This window comes from Xylocopa sonorina, chromosome 5 (genome assembly GCF_050948175.1).
Source record: "Xylocopa sonorina isolate GNS202 chromosome 5, iyXylSono1_principal, whole genome shotgun sequence".
In the NCBI taxonomy this organism is placed as follows: domain Eukaryota; kingdom Metazoa; phylum Arthropoda; class Insecta; order Hymenoptera; family Apidae; genus Xylocopa; species Xylocopa sonorina.
In genome coordinates, this window is record NC_135197.1 from 9,790,868 (window position 1) to 9,805,182 (window position 14,315).

The following is a 14,315-nucleotide window of genomic DNA, read 5'->3' on the forward strand; positions in this document are numbered from 1 at the left end:
GGTCAGGTCTCCTCGGAAACGGTCGTTACGGTTAATAGGTACGGTAATGGTGATCGATTTATCCCAGTCCCGGCTATTACCTCTATTATGCGCGTATAATGCTAGCTATTACAAGTGTTGCAACGCTCATCGGTACGCCTGACTGGCTGGATTTCTCGCGTTCGCGTGCACACCGTCGACCTCGCGTTTTTCCAAACCGAATTTTTCGTCGGCGAGGTGGGAAATCGTCGATGGAGGGGATTTTTGAAAAGTTCGCTGGAAATTTGCGCCGCGTTTTAGATGATAACTCGCGATTCGAACCGGTTTCCGTGTAAAGGAAGTTATCGAAGAAGTAGGGCGCGGAATTCAGCTTAATCATTTCTGGCACGAAACGAAGAGCTCCTATCGGAACCGATGGTTCTCGACACGCGTTATATATTCCATCGATTTAATGGCACGTCACGTTTTTATAATAATACACCTGAAAGCTTCGATTTAACACGGCGAAGTCGCGTGCGCCGAATCGTTCCGTGGGGCTCGCCAATTCCTCGTCGACGGTGTATTATTTAATTTCAAACGCTAAAGTGAGCCCGGATTATCGGCTGTTATTGATTTACACGGATTTGTAATTATTACTGGCGCTGTACTGCCGCCGGCCGGGCGATTACAATATCTGTAATTCATCCGACACAAACGCGCTGCAAATTGCCGCTGAATTTCCCCGAATCTTACAGAGCAATTAATTATCCGTTTCAATATTTACGAGGTCGTAATGAGTTTACCAAACGCGCAATTTCGAATCTGTCCGAAATCAAAAATACCGGATCGCTCGAATCGTGGACGCGACGTATCGAAATGACGGGACAAGACGGCAAGATTTCCGGCTACGAAAGCAATCATAAATAGCGACTCACGTTCACACACCAGGTCACACAGACCAGCGCTGCGTTACATAAAGCAAAGGTTATCTCTCGAAACGCGCTATCGCATTAAGAGTTACGATATCGAATCCATCGCGACGATAACTCTCGTTGTAAGCCCTAATTTCAAGAAAAACATCGCGTTTAATCGGGGAAAAAAAGTTAACAAAACGCATCGAATCATTTGTCGGAACATGTTACCGAACGAAAAAAGAACCAAGCAATTTTATGCGAGAGATTGTAATTAATTGAATATAATGAGGCTCGTTATCGGACGCATTGAGTAATCGAAAGAGAGACGCTCGAAATACGTGGCAGTACACGTGTCAGTGAATTTCGTGACGCACGATCCGGCAATTTATCGTAGAGATCAACGCTTCGACGCAATTTGTTCACGGCGCAACGGAAATCGAGGGGACCGTTCCAGGAGGGAAGAAGCGGATTCTTTATTGTTTCGCGCATCGCGACAAATTGGTCGCCGGGTTTCCGTTAGAAAGAACCAAGGATGCCCCAGAGAAAGGGAAGAGAAGTCTCGATCGACTCGTTAGTCAGGTGAATTTGTAACTCGATCAAGTAGCTGGCGTCTCGCGAGACGTTTCGTCCTCGTTAAGCGAGTAATGGCACCTAACCGCGTAACCTGCACTTTCGACAAACTATTACACGGTCCTTTTCGTTAAAATTACCTCCGCCCCCCGCATTATCTGTTCTTATAATGGTATCGAGCGAGAGGAGCGGCGTTATCGGGGAAGAAATTGATTCTGCGGGGGCACGTCGATGGAACGAGTGTTCCCGCGGCCACTGGTGCGGCGGGTAGACATTTTCGTGAACCGACCGCCAACCCCTCCCGACGCTCGCCGGCAGGTATCGTGCACATTCACCAGCGGTATCGTCGTTTCGTATGCATATTTATATCACTTTGCGCGCGAACAAACGCGGAACGGGATTTCATATCAATTTCAGGGCAATCAAAAAGCACCCGCGTTTTCCCGGCTGCGCCGCGTTTAAACACACCTCGAACGTTCTCTAACGCGATTAATTTAAAACGGGAAGAGAATGGAGGGCCGTTTTCCGGCGTTCTTCGACCATAAACCAAATTCAACAATCGAGCACGGCCGGGGCTCCAAATGATTCTCTTTTCGCCGGGACCATCCCGACACCCCGTGGGGTATATATATTCAGCCTCTCATTAACTGCATAATTAACCTTCTCTCGCATCGCAGCGTAGCGCATTAGATCGAATTGTGGGGGGTAATCGGGTGGCTCAATGGCGGCGTGCACGCAGACAGCTACGAGCGAGCACGCGTACGTATACCTGACGTGCCATTGTGTACGTGGACACGTGTACAATGCGCACCCGTGTAAGTGTGCGCGCGTCTGCGTGCGCCATCGGGCCGGTGCTAACCAACAGCCTAATAACCTCGCCTTGCCTCGTGATTGACGCGCCTGTACCGGCTAATTATCAACAACAATCAATAATGGCCCCCGAGAGTGCCAACACCGTCGTCCTCCTTCGTTCCGGGCCCTCCTTCGCCCCTATTCCTTTCCGCCGTTCCGTGCTACCAGACAGGGCTGCGCGCACCCTTCTTCCTCGAGGCTCTAACCGTGAACCGTCTAAGCTCCGGAGAGGAACTTCTGTTTTAGGATGAGACCACGTCGCCAGAGAGAGAGAGAGAGAGAGAGAGAGAGAGAGAGCGAAAGAGGTGGGCGATGAAAAGGGGTCGCAGTTGGCGAAGATGGATGTTTAAACGACGACCAAGGTGGTAACGCAACGGGGGTGGACGCTTTCGGAGGACGAATTTTTCGCGTGGCTCGACTCTAATCGCGCGCAGCACGAAAATTGGAATAAGATTCGCAACTTTTTGATCGTTAATCGAATTATCAGGAACGTCCGATCCTCGTAATGGAGTAACAGTCGACTGACGGACATTTTGGCGGGCGGCAAACGGGGAATCGCATGCGTTCAGAGGGAAATTAACGCGGATACGTTTATATCCATACGGGGATGTCGAGATTTCTATAGATACGTGTAGAACGTCCGCATAACTGGGCGGTGTAGGCGCGTGTGTGAGTACGTCTGCGCAATAATTGGTTTCGGTCGGACAGAGTAACCATCGTGATTAAATTGTACGAGGTGCAGGTGCAGAGCGCTACCGCGCCGTCGCCGTTACAGCACGCCCTGTCGTTATAACGAGAACACCCGGTATAGAACGCTCTAATGCGAGTGGCATGAATTTTCCTCGTCCCGCGAATCGAAAGTTTTCCCCGTGCAATTTTGGGAACGAAACCGACACCGGTTACTCGCGACGAGTTTCACTTTTAAGCAGAGATTCCTCGACCAACTCGCGATCGATTTTACTCATTTTCGATTTCACCAGGAATTACCGTATCCACGTGTAATAAGTAGCCATCGTGTCTGGCTATTTCTACGAACAAAAGGAAATTGATATCGGCGCTGGGCAGCGGTATCCGTAACAGTGCAGACAAACACATTAATGCGACTTTATTATCTCGCTTAATCGATTCTATGGTACCAGGTCCCGGCAGAAGAATCGAAAGGTGGCCCGTGGCGTTTTGAAATTTATCAACGATCAGTGTTGGCCCATTAGAGCCGGTGCTCGATTCAGAAGGCGGCCACGATTCCTCGACCGCTTCGTCCATTATACTATCTCCTCGTGTCAATCTCTTAAGTAGCCGGAATGGACTAGGACCGCTTTACACCGACGCGATACGATCTTGTTTCTCCCACGAACTCGAGAATACCAACGGCACACGTTGCGCTTCGTCTTCCTCCCCGAGATCATTCGCAATCGTCGCAATTAAAATGGCATAAATCGTGGGAAGCAAGCTGTTGCACGATTTCCTGGATAAACGTTCCATCGAGTTACTTTTCCAGAATCGAATGTCGAGCCGTCGTTCTTTATTTGCAGCCAGTTCGAGGATTCAACGAAACCCGACCGCTTCGATTCCACTCGTTATCTCGTTTAGCCTTTCAACTCGGCCGCGAAACGAATTTCATCCCCGCGAGCTGGGAATCATCGTTTGATGCGCGATTGACAGCAGATTAATGAATCCGTCGTGGCAGCTGTCGTAGAGGAATTTCGAGTCACGCGAGAATCGCTCGTCCCGCGATATTCGAACGCGTACAGCGTTCACGTTCAGAGCAACACCTCTCCATTTCCACCCCTTCGTCTACGGTTCCCTCCTTGGTCCCGTCGATTAAGTATTACCGCCATCGTTGGCAATTTTCCAGCCAATCTGAAACGGAATAAAATCGAAGAACCGAGCAGCGATCGGTCGTATAAATAACGATTCTTCTACCACCCTACCCCTCTCTCCATGCGAGAAGAAGCGACCCCTTTGGCCCCTCGTCTATCCGTCGTGAATTCCTGTTTCCTCTTCGTTCGGCGTTCGCTCGATGTCGCTTCGTCGTTTATACTTAAGCACGGCTGTCGATTCGAAATCTAATTTCCTTGATCGGCGTGGGAGGACAGGGGCGAGACAAGGAAAGGCAAAACGAGAGGAGGAAATAAGAGAAAGAAGATGGTATGCCGTCACACAGAGGGCTTAGCTCGCCGACCAAAGAGGATTACAGAATTTGTCTTCTCGTGGACCGTCACCGGTGCGTCTCTCTCCTTCTGTCTCCTCCACCTCTCTCTCTCTCGCTCATCTTTATCTTCTCCTATCCCCGAGCTTCTTCTGTTCGTCCCTGCCCGGGCTCCCCGTCACGGTTTTTATCTCCGGAACGAAACGCAATGGCCACTTTGCGCGGCACAAAGTTTCGACGGAAATTTCTTCGTAAAAGCCACTGTCACCTGTCGCGCACTTTAATCTGACGCACGTATCGATCGACGAAAACCGTCTACGTTCCACGGGGTTATCCTGGTTTCCACCGCGTGCACGGCGTCGACTGGTGTATCCACGGTGTCCTCGCGAGCAAGTTTGCCAGAGGGGGTAGAATATCGTTCGCGCGATACGCGCCGTCGATCGAGCGCTTGGAATCGCGCGTCGCGCGTTCGAAAAATCGGGGAAAGTCTACGACAGAAGCGATTCGCTCCATTTAACCGAAAGTAACAGAGTGTTTCGTGTTCAGCGAAGAGATTAGACACGCTAGTTAAGCCCGCGTCAGAAGCGGAGAGTGTTTTCTTGCGACTAAAACGCTGTACGAGACGCTGCTGGGATAGAACCGGAATCATTAATTTACGGGCGGCTTTGCGAAACCTGGTTGCACGGTGTGGTGTTACTCGAGTAAAAGTCGAGCTGATCGGATAATCATTTTTCTGCGGGCTACGTCCGACGCTTTTAGCGAAGCGAGCGATGAATTTCGTTGGAGCCGCGAAGGGGGCGCGAGGGAAAGGTCGACGGGAGACGGAGAGGGAGAGGGAGGAACCCGAAGAACGTGATCTCTCGATCCTCTCCGATTGGCGAACGGAGAGTATCGGGTTCGTCGATTATTCGCGTACCCGGTATCGAATTATTAAATTGTCAAAGCGGCGCGGGTTGAACGCGAACGACGAAAAGAGAGGAACGGGCGAGAGAGCGTGCACGGAGCGTGTCTTAAGAACAGCCCCGGCGAAAGGCTCTTAAGCTGTCATCAAGTTCTTGCGACGGGGATAAAATTTCCATCTAAACGGGTCAACGTACCGGTAATCATCTCGAGGCGCGTTAATTGAAACGATACCGGAGTTAGAAATTGCTTAATTGGGGGCCTTGCGCGAGCCTAATTGAACGCGCCCCCGTCGCGAAATCACGTTTAAACCGCGCGAACAGAGGCGGACCGGTTCACCTCGGTTCTCGATTTTTCCACCTACCAAAAGGTTATTTCGTTCCGAGCGGTGAAATTCTAAGGAGGCTGCTGCCTTCTATTGCCGTGGAAATCGGTTTACGCGGACCACAGGGGAGGATGAAAGAGAGTTCGTGTAACTGGATCGTTTATGTAATACGAGCTCGCTGATTTCTCCTGTTATCCATCATTTTTCACGTTCGGACAATCGAATTTGATTTCCACCGTAGGTAAGCACAGTTCGGGTAACAAGAGCGCGACGAAAGTTCGCTGGATCGAGCGTCGAATAAAATTCTTTTTCCGATAATTGGACCGCTCTAACGTGCTTACTCGTATCCTTTTCTAGGCCGTGATACAGTCCTTTCCTTCGGAACACTTGAGGAGAATTTACCGTAAAACTGCTTGACGAACGTTTCGAAGCGAGATCTGATAATTTCGCCAACTATGCCAGGCGTATAAATCACCGGCGGTTTTTTGAAAACTGCAATTAATTTTCAGCGTATGCGAAATTGCTTTCTTTAATATGTCAGCGACAACATCAGTTTCGAGCCGCGAGAAACAATTAAGACGAGAAATTTCTGCATCTAAGATTTAGCAAGGGGAATGCAAAAAGGAAAGCAAACGCGGCGATCAAACCGGTGGGATATTTGTTCGCGTACTTTGCGAATAGATTGATGTTCGTGGTGGCGCGTTGCCTTCATTATAATAGTAATCAACGCGGCTGACCCTCGTTATCGTTACTATATACTTAATAATTTAATTGTTAGCTGGCGTGCGCCCTTTATTGGGATATCTCTGGCTGCATCGTTGCGACGGTCGATCGTTCTGTGATAGTATGCGTTCGTTCGTGAACCTTTCCCTATGTACTTTCTAAACACGCCTCGAAAGAGATAGCTAACTGATTAAACTAGAGAAATGGCGAACAATTAATTCCAATTACGTCGTTGCTCTAATAATACGGATTACGCGATAAACGAGGGATCTCCACGTTTCGCAATATCGAGGGCTATCGATTTGAAATTTGAATTGAAAATTACGGGAAGGGTCGATTAAATTTTCAACGGAGCACGTCGACTTTTAACTCGCGAAGAATAGCTTTTTAATCGTCTATACGTGTGCGGATAAAATTGAACGTCGTTCCACCATCGTGGCGAGGTTCGAGAGCAGGCCGGAACCGGAGTGCGCCGCGCAATAAAACACCCCGTCGTGCACAATGTACCTACTAATAATTTAATTGTTCCGTAGCATGCGAGGCTTATTACAATCTCTCCATCGACGTCGCGCAGGCACGAATACGAATTCTCGCGTACGTACGCGTGTTTCTAAACGAACCGACCTGACCGGGGGTGCAGCTCGTGCCGCCTACACGCCAGCAATAAATGTTTATAAGAAGCCAACAAAAAGAAAAACGTAATTGCATCGATCGCGGGATCGCGTGCGGAATTCCCTTAAATTTCAGAATTTTCTTAGGGAACCACAAATCTGAACTAAAAGAAATTTATTAAATACACTCAGCCGGGGAATTACTTGAACAAAGCACCGCGTTACTATTACTTCGACCCGTGGTTAAGATAACATCGTAATTTCACTCGGCAACTGTTACACAAATTACGCGTACGTCGGCATAAAATCTGCCTTTAGAATCCCCTTTCTAACGTCTCAATTGTAATCAGAACGGCATCCCGTAATCGCTGGTGGTCCGTTCGCGCACGAACATTCCCGACGCTCGACGGTAATCGCTCCTAATCGTTAATCAGCGCGCGAATCGGCGGTGTATCCTGCGTCTCCGGTTCCTTTGCTTCCGGCGGCGAGGCAACCCCTTTCTGTCCCTCTGTATCGTCGCTCGATGACGCGTCTCATCGGATTCGTCTAGGCACCGAGCTCGTCCTCCTATCGATCACAGAGCGTTTCGGTATCCGTGCGAAATAGCTTCCCCGACGGCCGGTGTACGATTGATCGGCGACACCTGTGCGCCAATTACCACTCGCAAGCTTTGATCCAGCGGTAATTCGGTTAAATTGCCGCGTCTCTTGCTCGCTCGCACCCGCGAGAATCGCGTCCTCGCCTTCTCTGGCCTGGCTTCGCGCGGCCGACCGTCCAACGAGATTGCCCGGCCCGCCCGGAAAAAGAAGACAATTTCGCGGAAATCGGATGGAGACGCGGCACTGCGAGCAACCACCCCGCAGCGAGCGCAGAGAGATCGATGGAATTCCAGGCTGACGGGGGTTGCCGCCGTTTCAGACCGTGAAAAACTCGCCTGTGAACTCTGATTCGCGGACTTCGAGCGGAATCGATTAGTTCGGATTATCAACTCCTTTGGGACCCGACATTTCATCTGATCTGGATGACATAATATTCCGCGAGATACCTTTTCAGCCTGATAATTCAATGAACATTTCATACTTTTGTAGTCAATGATACGTTCTTATCGCTATTAAACTTTGTCACGTCTCTATGGACGTTTGTCTTCGGAGGTATTAGGTTGGAGCCGAAAGTATACCGTGATCGTCTGAAAATATGAATCGACCAGGCTATTTTCGAAATGAATTGCCGAACAGTATTAGGTGGAAGTTGATGACTGAAAATAATTTCGCTGAATAATAAATGACACATTCGGTTATCTCAGATTCTCTCAGATTGGCGTCTCATTAATCATTTATGGTACTAATCGTATTAGTTAGCCGAACACGGTGCCTATCTTGTTCTGCAGCCGTTAATCGACTGTCTAACGAACGGGTTAAAGACGGTAACACGTGACACCGTTTTATTCGACAGGATAGAATCGATCGATCCGACTAGTTTCGAACTCTACGAGGATCCGACCGATCCGAGCTGGCGAGGCTCGAGAACCAGTCGAAAAACGAGCTATCCCGGCAACAAATGGGTATGAAATTACACGTAATTGCTCGTGCCTCCTCCCCTCGACTCTACATTGCCGTTGTCACGCGATCGAAATTACTCCCCCTTTTACAAAGCACTTTTACCTGCGGCGTTCCAGAACGCCGCGACGCTATTACCTCTATCCAGGCTGGTTTAACTCCTCCGTTTCTATTCAATAAGAACATTTTCTCCCGATTCAGTCGTCGATCCTTCGCTCGTTATTTATCTTATCCTGGCGACTATTCGTGTTTTCTGGCTTAACGACGATCTCGATACGATCAATTCGTTCGATGGATTTCATAGATTCGATAACTGAGAATTACTCATTTTCGGCGGAATTTGGGGCGAACAGGATCATATTAATTGTTCCTCCTTAGTTTGTTCTCCCTACACTTGTTGCACGATCCTGCGTATGCTCCTTTTCTGTTCATTAGCAGCGTACACACGATCGCGGTTTGCAGTTTCGTTTAAAAGAGAGATGTTAATCATCCACGTAAATGGCAGGGCCGTAACACCGTTTTCGAAATCGGCGATCGCTCCGTTCGTGGACGGAGTCCGTGCTATTTCGGAGCGGCCTGCCCCCGATTTAATCCATGCAGCTGCTTATCGAGAGATCTCGCAGTGAAAGTCCACGGGTTCACCTTCGATTTTGCTGGTCGTTTGAAGATCGCCGACTGTCATCGCCGGGAATGCGCGGCGATCGGGTTTTAATTGAGTAAAACGTCTCAACCAAGCGAGTTGGAACCGGAGAATGATTTTTCAGGGGCTTGTAACTCACGTGAAAGTTGCGGTGTTCGGCAACGATCGCGAGAAACTGCCGTTCGATCGCCCTTTCGAGTTTTTCCAAAAAGATTGTCACCGTGTTTGGTACGGATACTTGGTAAAAGACAGCCGATTAACGGTCCCGATTCGCGGGAACGACATACTTTAATTACTTGGAGAGATTCGTGGAGGCCGCGCGTGATTAATTGGGAGCGTGCTCTCGAGCAGTTAGCCCGGTGCCGGTTGGAAAATCAGAAAGGATAATTGTGCGAATTACCAAGGAATTGATGCAATTACGGTGCGGAGTCTCGGCGGCATTATCGCGGCGTTAAGGAAAGTTATTCGTTCGCCCCGCGGCTCATTATGCAGCGAGGAATTAATGAAATTTGAAAGTGCATTAATCTTCTGGCGCGCGTATAAGGTAAGATTGATTACGGCACACTTAACGCTTCTCCCGCGCGTTCCTTTTTTTTCTTTCCACCTTCTCGCTCTCTCTCTCTCTCACTTCCTCTGCCACCACTGTCTCCTTTTACCCTCCTCGCTCTTAATTCACCTATCGAACCGATTTATCTCGACAACGTGTCATTTCGAATTATATACTCACGTGGATAACTTATCGAATGCCTAACTAGACTGTAATACGGTTACGGTGTGCGCAGTGCTCGCGTTCGCGTTCGTACGATAAAGGAAAGAGTAATAGATTCCCTCCCGAAGGGAACGCAGAAACGACGGGACACGAGTGATTAATCTCTCCTCTAATTGAAAATATTAACGATCGTCCTGTGTACGCGCCCGGAGGATTGATCCCGCGTGCCGCGAGAGAGATTCGTTTCATTAAACGAACGGCCGGGGGGGAATTAAAACGGGCGACGACAAGCAAAATGTCGCGCTGTATGGAAACGCGGACAAAAACGGTGCGCGCTTAACGTTCTTCCGTTCTCCGCCGCCTTTTTTCTTCTCCCTTTTCCCGAGGGTGATCGAATTATGCGACATGTTTGTACGAAAGATAATGGCGATAGCCCAGACGGAGGAAAAGAATCGACCAATTATACGTATATTCTCAGCATCGCTGAGAAATACAATTTGAAACTTAGAACACAGCGAAGGTCTGTGAAAGTACTTCCGAGACGAAATTACTCGGACAGAAACGCTATTAATTCTCATCGGTTTTATCTCGACGAGGAACTATCATTTCTGAAACGTATTTCAAATCCCCGAGCGTAGCTTGAAAAATTCATTATTAACCGTATCTTAACCTCTTCGCGTGCCATTTGCAGAGGTGCGGAACGAATTAAACTGCTCGCGCTATCCGCGCGGCGTATTCCATGAAAATTCAGGGTCTCTCGCTCTTAAAGGACGATTCGAGGTCCGCCCAGCGAATGAAGCGTGCGCAGAAACGAGTGGACGAGGATAACAGATCTGTTTTAAAGCCACGAAGGCAGCCGTACTGGCGATAGTTGTCGGTACACGAAGAAGAAGACCGTGGAGAAGAAGAAGTAGATAAGGTGGGAGCAAGAAGACAACGAAAAAGAGGCTGAAGAAGAAAGTAGATGGGGCAGGCGCGATCCATTAGTAGACACGTCAATTCAGCTCTTAAGAAGCGACTGACTTAAAGCCGCTTCCATCTATCTCTTTTTTCGATCCCACTCTCTCTCTTTCTCTCTCCCTCTCAATTCCCCTTCTTTACCTCCGTCATACTTATTAGCAGAGGCCGACCTTGCCTTTTACCTTTTCTTCTTTCTCGCGTACGGTATCATAATTAATGATAATTCGATTAGCAGGACAAGACCTGGAGCTCTGGTAACCAGCCTCCGTTCTTTCTCCATATTTTTCGCCTCTTTTGTTTTAATTCTTTTCGCGAAGCGCTTCCACTCGCACGTCTCACGATTTTCCTACTCCCAATCTCCTCGCCGCGAGGGTGCACCGACGATGATTGTTTTCGATTGACCAGGAGCATGAACTTCCAAGTGGCGTATTCATCCTTCCAAAGGTAATTACGCTTGATTCCATGCAACCTTCTTCTTACACGCGTTTCGCAGGTTTTTCTGTTATTCGCGAGGCGATCGTCTGTAAATTCTCTTCTGCCCTTCTCTCGTATTGTAATGTTGCCTCTAACGACTCGCTTCCGACTTTAAATTCGACGACGTTGCATCCTTTGCATATCTCTCGTCACGCCGTCCGATCGAGCTCGATAGAATGAAACAAAGATAAATCGAGGGCCTAATCGAGTTGCTACCAAGCGGCAGCGGCTGACGGACACTCAGCCGACCTCTCTATCGAGGCGCATTAATCGGTGCAAAAAGGGAGTCCCGTGATAAAAGGCGGAGGAGGGCCGAAACCGTGGCCAAATAAATCACGAAGTCATCGACATCGACGTATTCCTTCCTCTTCGCCCTGGCGAACGAATCGGTCTGTCCGATTCTACTGAACGGCTCGCTGGCAGACTCTCTGCCACGACTGAATCTACTCGAACCTATCAGTGACGGTGACAAACGTCGAGTGCATTATGCAAAAGTGTTTCTGTTATCGATTACCGTAATCCAGTCGCGACCAACGAGATTTACACGGTGGAATTTTTGTAAATTGTTCTCCTTTCACATTGAAAAGATTCGCAGGAGAAAATTGGAAAATGAGTTTACTCCAAGGCTTGGAGCAATTTTCAAAAGTCCATCCCCCTTTTTGGGAACGTTGCGACGTCTGCAGCGGCGAAAGCATATATAAAAAAAATCAATATCGCGACCCAATTCGAGCAAATACCCTCTTAATTGACCTCGTCGAAACGGTTGCCGATTCTCGCGGCGTACCACCCGTGTATCATCGATTGGTACACCACCTTTCCCTCTCCGTCCACCCCCTCTCTATCCGAACGCGTAATTTTTTCGTTAACAGCGGCTTTCGATGACGCAGGAGGGGTAGAAAAAGAACGAGCCAGCGCCCGTACGAAATTGTTTTGTCGATTTTTACCCTTCCGACGAGAGTGTCGCGTCGATAGCGCGGCACTCGACCGCGTACAGCCGATACAGGGAGAGGAGTGACATTACAAACGACAGCCGCGGTGGTTAGAGCGTTTTCGCGTAGGACAATCGTCAGGCGAAGCGAGGAGGACGACGTCGGTGGTTCGTTCGTCTCGAAATTGAAATTATCGGATATACGCTCGAATTGGCCGATACACCGGTTTACTGGCTCGCGTTTCGCTTCGACCCGGACGACTAATTAGCCGCGTGCACAGGCACCGTGCCCACTACTACCACCGACAGCGAGATCCACTCGCGATACTAACGATTTTTCAATTACACGCTAACGTCCCCCTCGTTGCATCCACCGCTGCGACGATGCTTGCGTCACTGGTGTTCGATTTCTCTGGGAACCGGCAAGAGAGATCGATCGATCTGTCGAGATCGTCGAGTCAATTGCTATTCTATTATGAGTAACGCTCGCAAACTTGAATGGCGCAAACAGTGGTATCGATCGAGTAATAGGATTCGCGATAGATCGTGAAATAAGTCCGAGGAATTAACTTCGCAAGGATTGTCTGCTGCGGTCACAGAAGCGGGTGAAGTGCGTTTGTCGAGACTAGGTGTTCTGTTTGATAAGCGGATGGGACTTTGATCGAGCGTAATTGCTCGCGATTTTCCGACGTCAATAAAACACGGCGAACGTATTAACGCGTCCCAGTAATTAGCGTCGCGAGCGAAGAAACGCGCATTAAGGTCTCCGGAATAGAATTATCGCGAGCGTCATCTCAATTTGCCTAACTGTACAGCGTCCCATTAATTGGCTCGATCGGAACAATACCGTCACGCATGCGAAATGGCAATTTATTCGTCCCGCTAATCGTGACAGACGTATCGAAACAACCAGCGTGTACCGCGTCTCTAATCGCTCTAAACATTTGATAAACGAATTATAACGAGTCGAGCAAAATAACCGTACTCGATTACTCGTGGTAACGGTGATATTGTTTATCGTGAGAACGCGTGTATCGGGAACGAAGGGACCATAATGTAACGCTCTTCTTTAGCGCGCGATGAAACGTAACTCTCGATTCGAACGGAGGATAATAGATGAAACCAGTAATTGGATGAAATGATTGATCGAAGCGGCTTTGTTAATAAGTCTCCGAGGGTAACTTGAGCCGTTTTGGGATTTGGGATTCACGGTCCTGGATCGGATGCTGGAGCAGCGGGAGGAACGCTCGAGACACGGTGATTCGTGCGTGTACCAGTCCGACGGACGGAGCGTGCGACGTGTGTGTTAATTGTGTCTCATAAACAAGTTAATTTACTTTGATTCCGACGGGTATTGTTGGTACAGACAGACGTTAATTATTTACGCGCGTGATTTTTTCGTCTGTCTTAATCGAGTTTTTCCTTCCTCTCGTTCGAATAGGAATACTTCCAATTTATAATTCCTACATATCGCATATACATACTCCGAACTAAATAAATATAGAATGGCAACATGAAATATAGCAGTAACCTGTGTTCTCCTGAGTGTCGCGAGCGCTATCCTCCATTTCCTGGTGACTCCTTTTATTGTTCCCCAGTCCAAGGATCGCGTCGATGCTGTGTCTCGGTGTACTGCTCGCTGGTTTTGGCAGGACGATGTCCTGGCTGTTCTGCGAAGCTGTGTCAACGAGTTGCTGCGAATCCATCGCGGAAAATCCAACGTCCGATCCTCGATCAGTCTACCGTTCGGATCAGCTGTTCTCTCTAATCAGAGGATCCCGTGCGAACGCGTTAGTGCTCGATCGAGATACGAAACGATCGTCGAGGACGCGTGTTCTCGATTGCGAAATGCATCTTGAAGGGATCTACTCCACTTCGCGATCGTAGTTTTCGTTGGCGTTCGCTGGATGCCTTTGTATACACTCGAATCGCTGCGAAGTATTACTATTTCGACACCACCTCGATAGTTCTCGTTCACGAAGCTCGTCGGACGATGTTCATCTATTCGTTCAATGGATTATAATGTCCACGCGAAGATGCACTCGA

At 48.8% G+C, this 14,315-nt stretch overlaps 1 protein-coding gene across 3 annotated transcripts in view; it reads right to left on the bottom strand.

The window, feature by feature from the left end:
* LOC143423661 (retina and anterior neural fold homeobox protein 2) overlaps nt 1–14,083 on the bottom strand; it is a 33,284-nt gene extending 19,201 nt beyond the window's left edge. For all 3 annotated transcript variants that reach the window (XR_013101846.1, XM_076895152.1, XM_076895153.1), the window contains exon 1: nt 13,801–14,083. Coding sequence is in view for 2 of the 3 variants with exons in the window: in XM_076895152.1 (XP_076751267.1) it covers nt 13,801–13,975 (175 nt within the window). In the remaining variant the exon portion in view is untranslated. The remainder of the gene's footprint in view (nt 1–13,800) is intronic.
* Nucleotides 14,084–14,315: the final 232 nt, after the last annotated feature.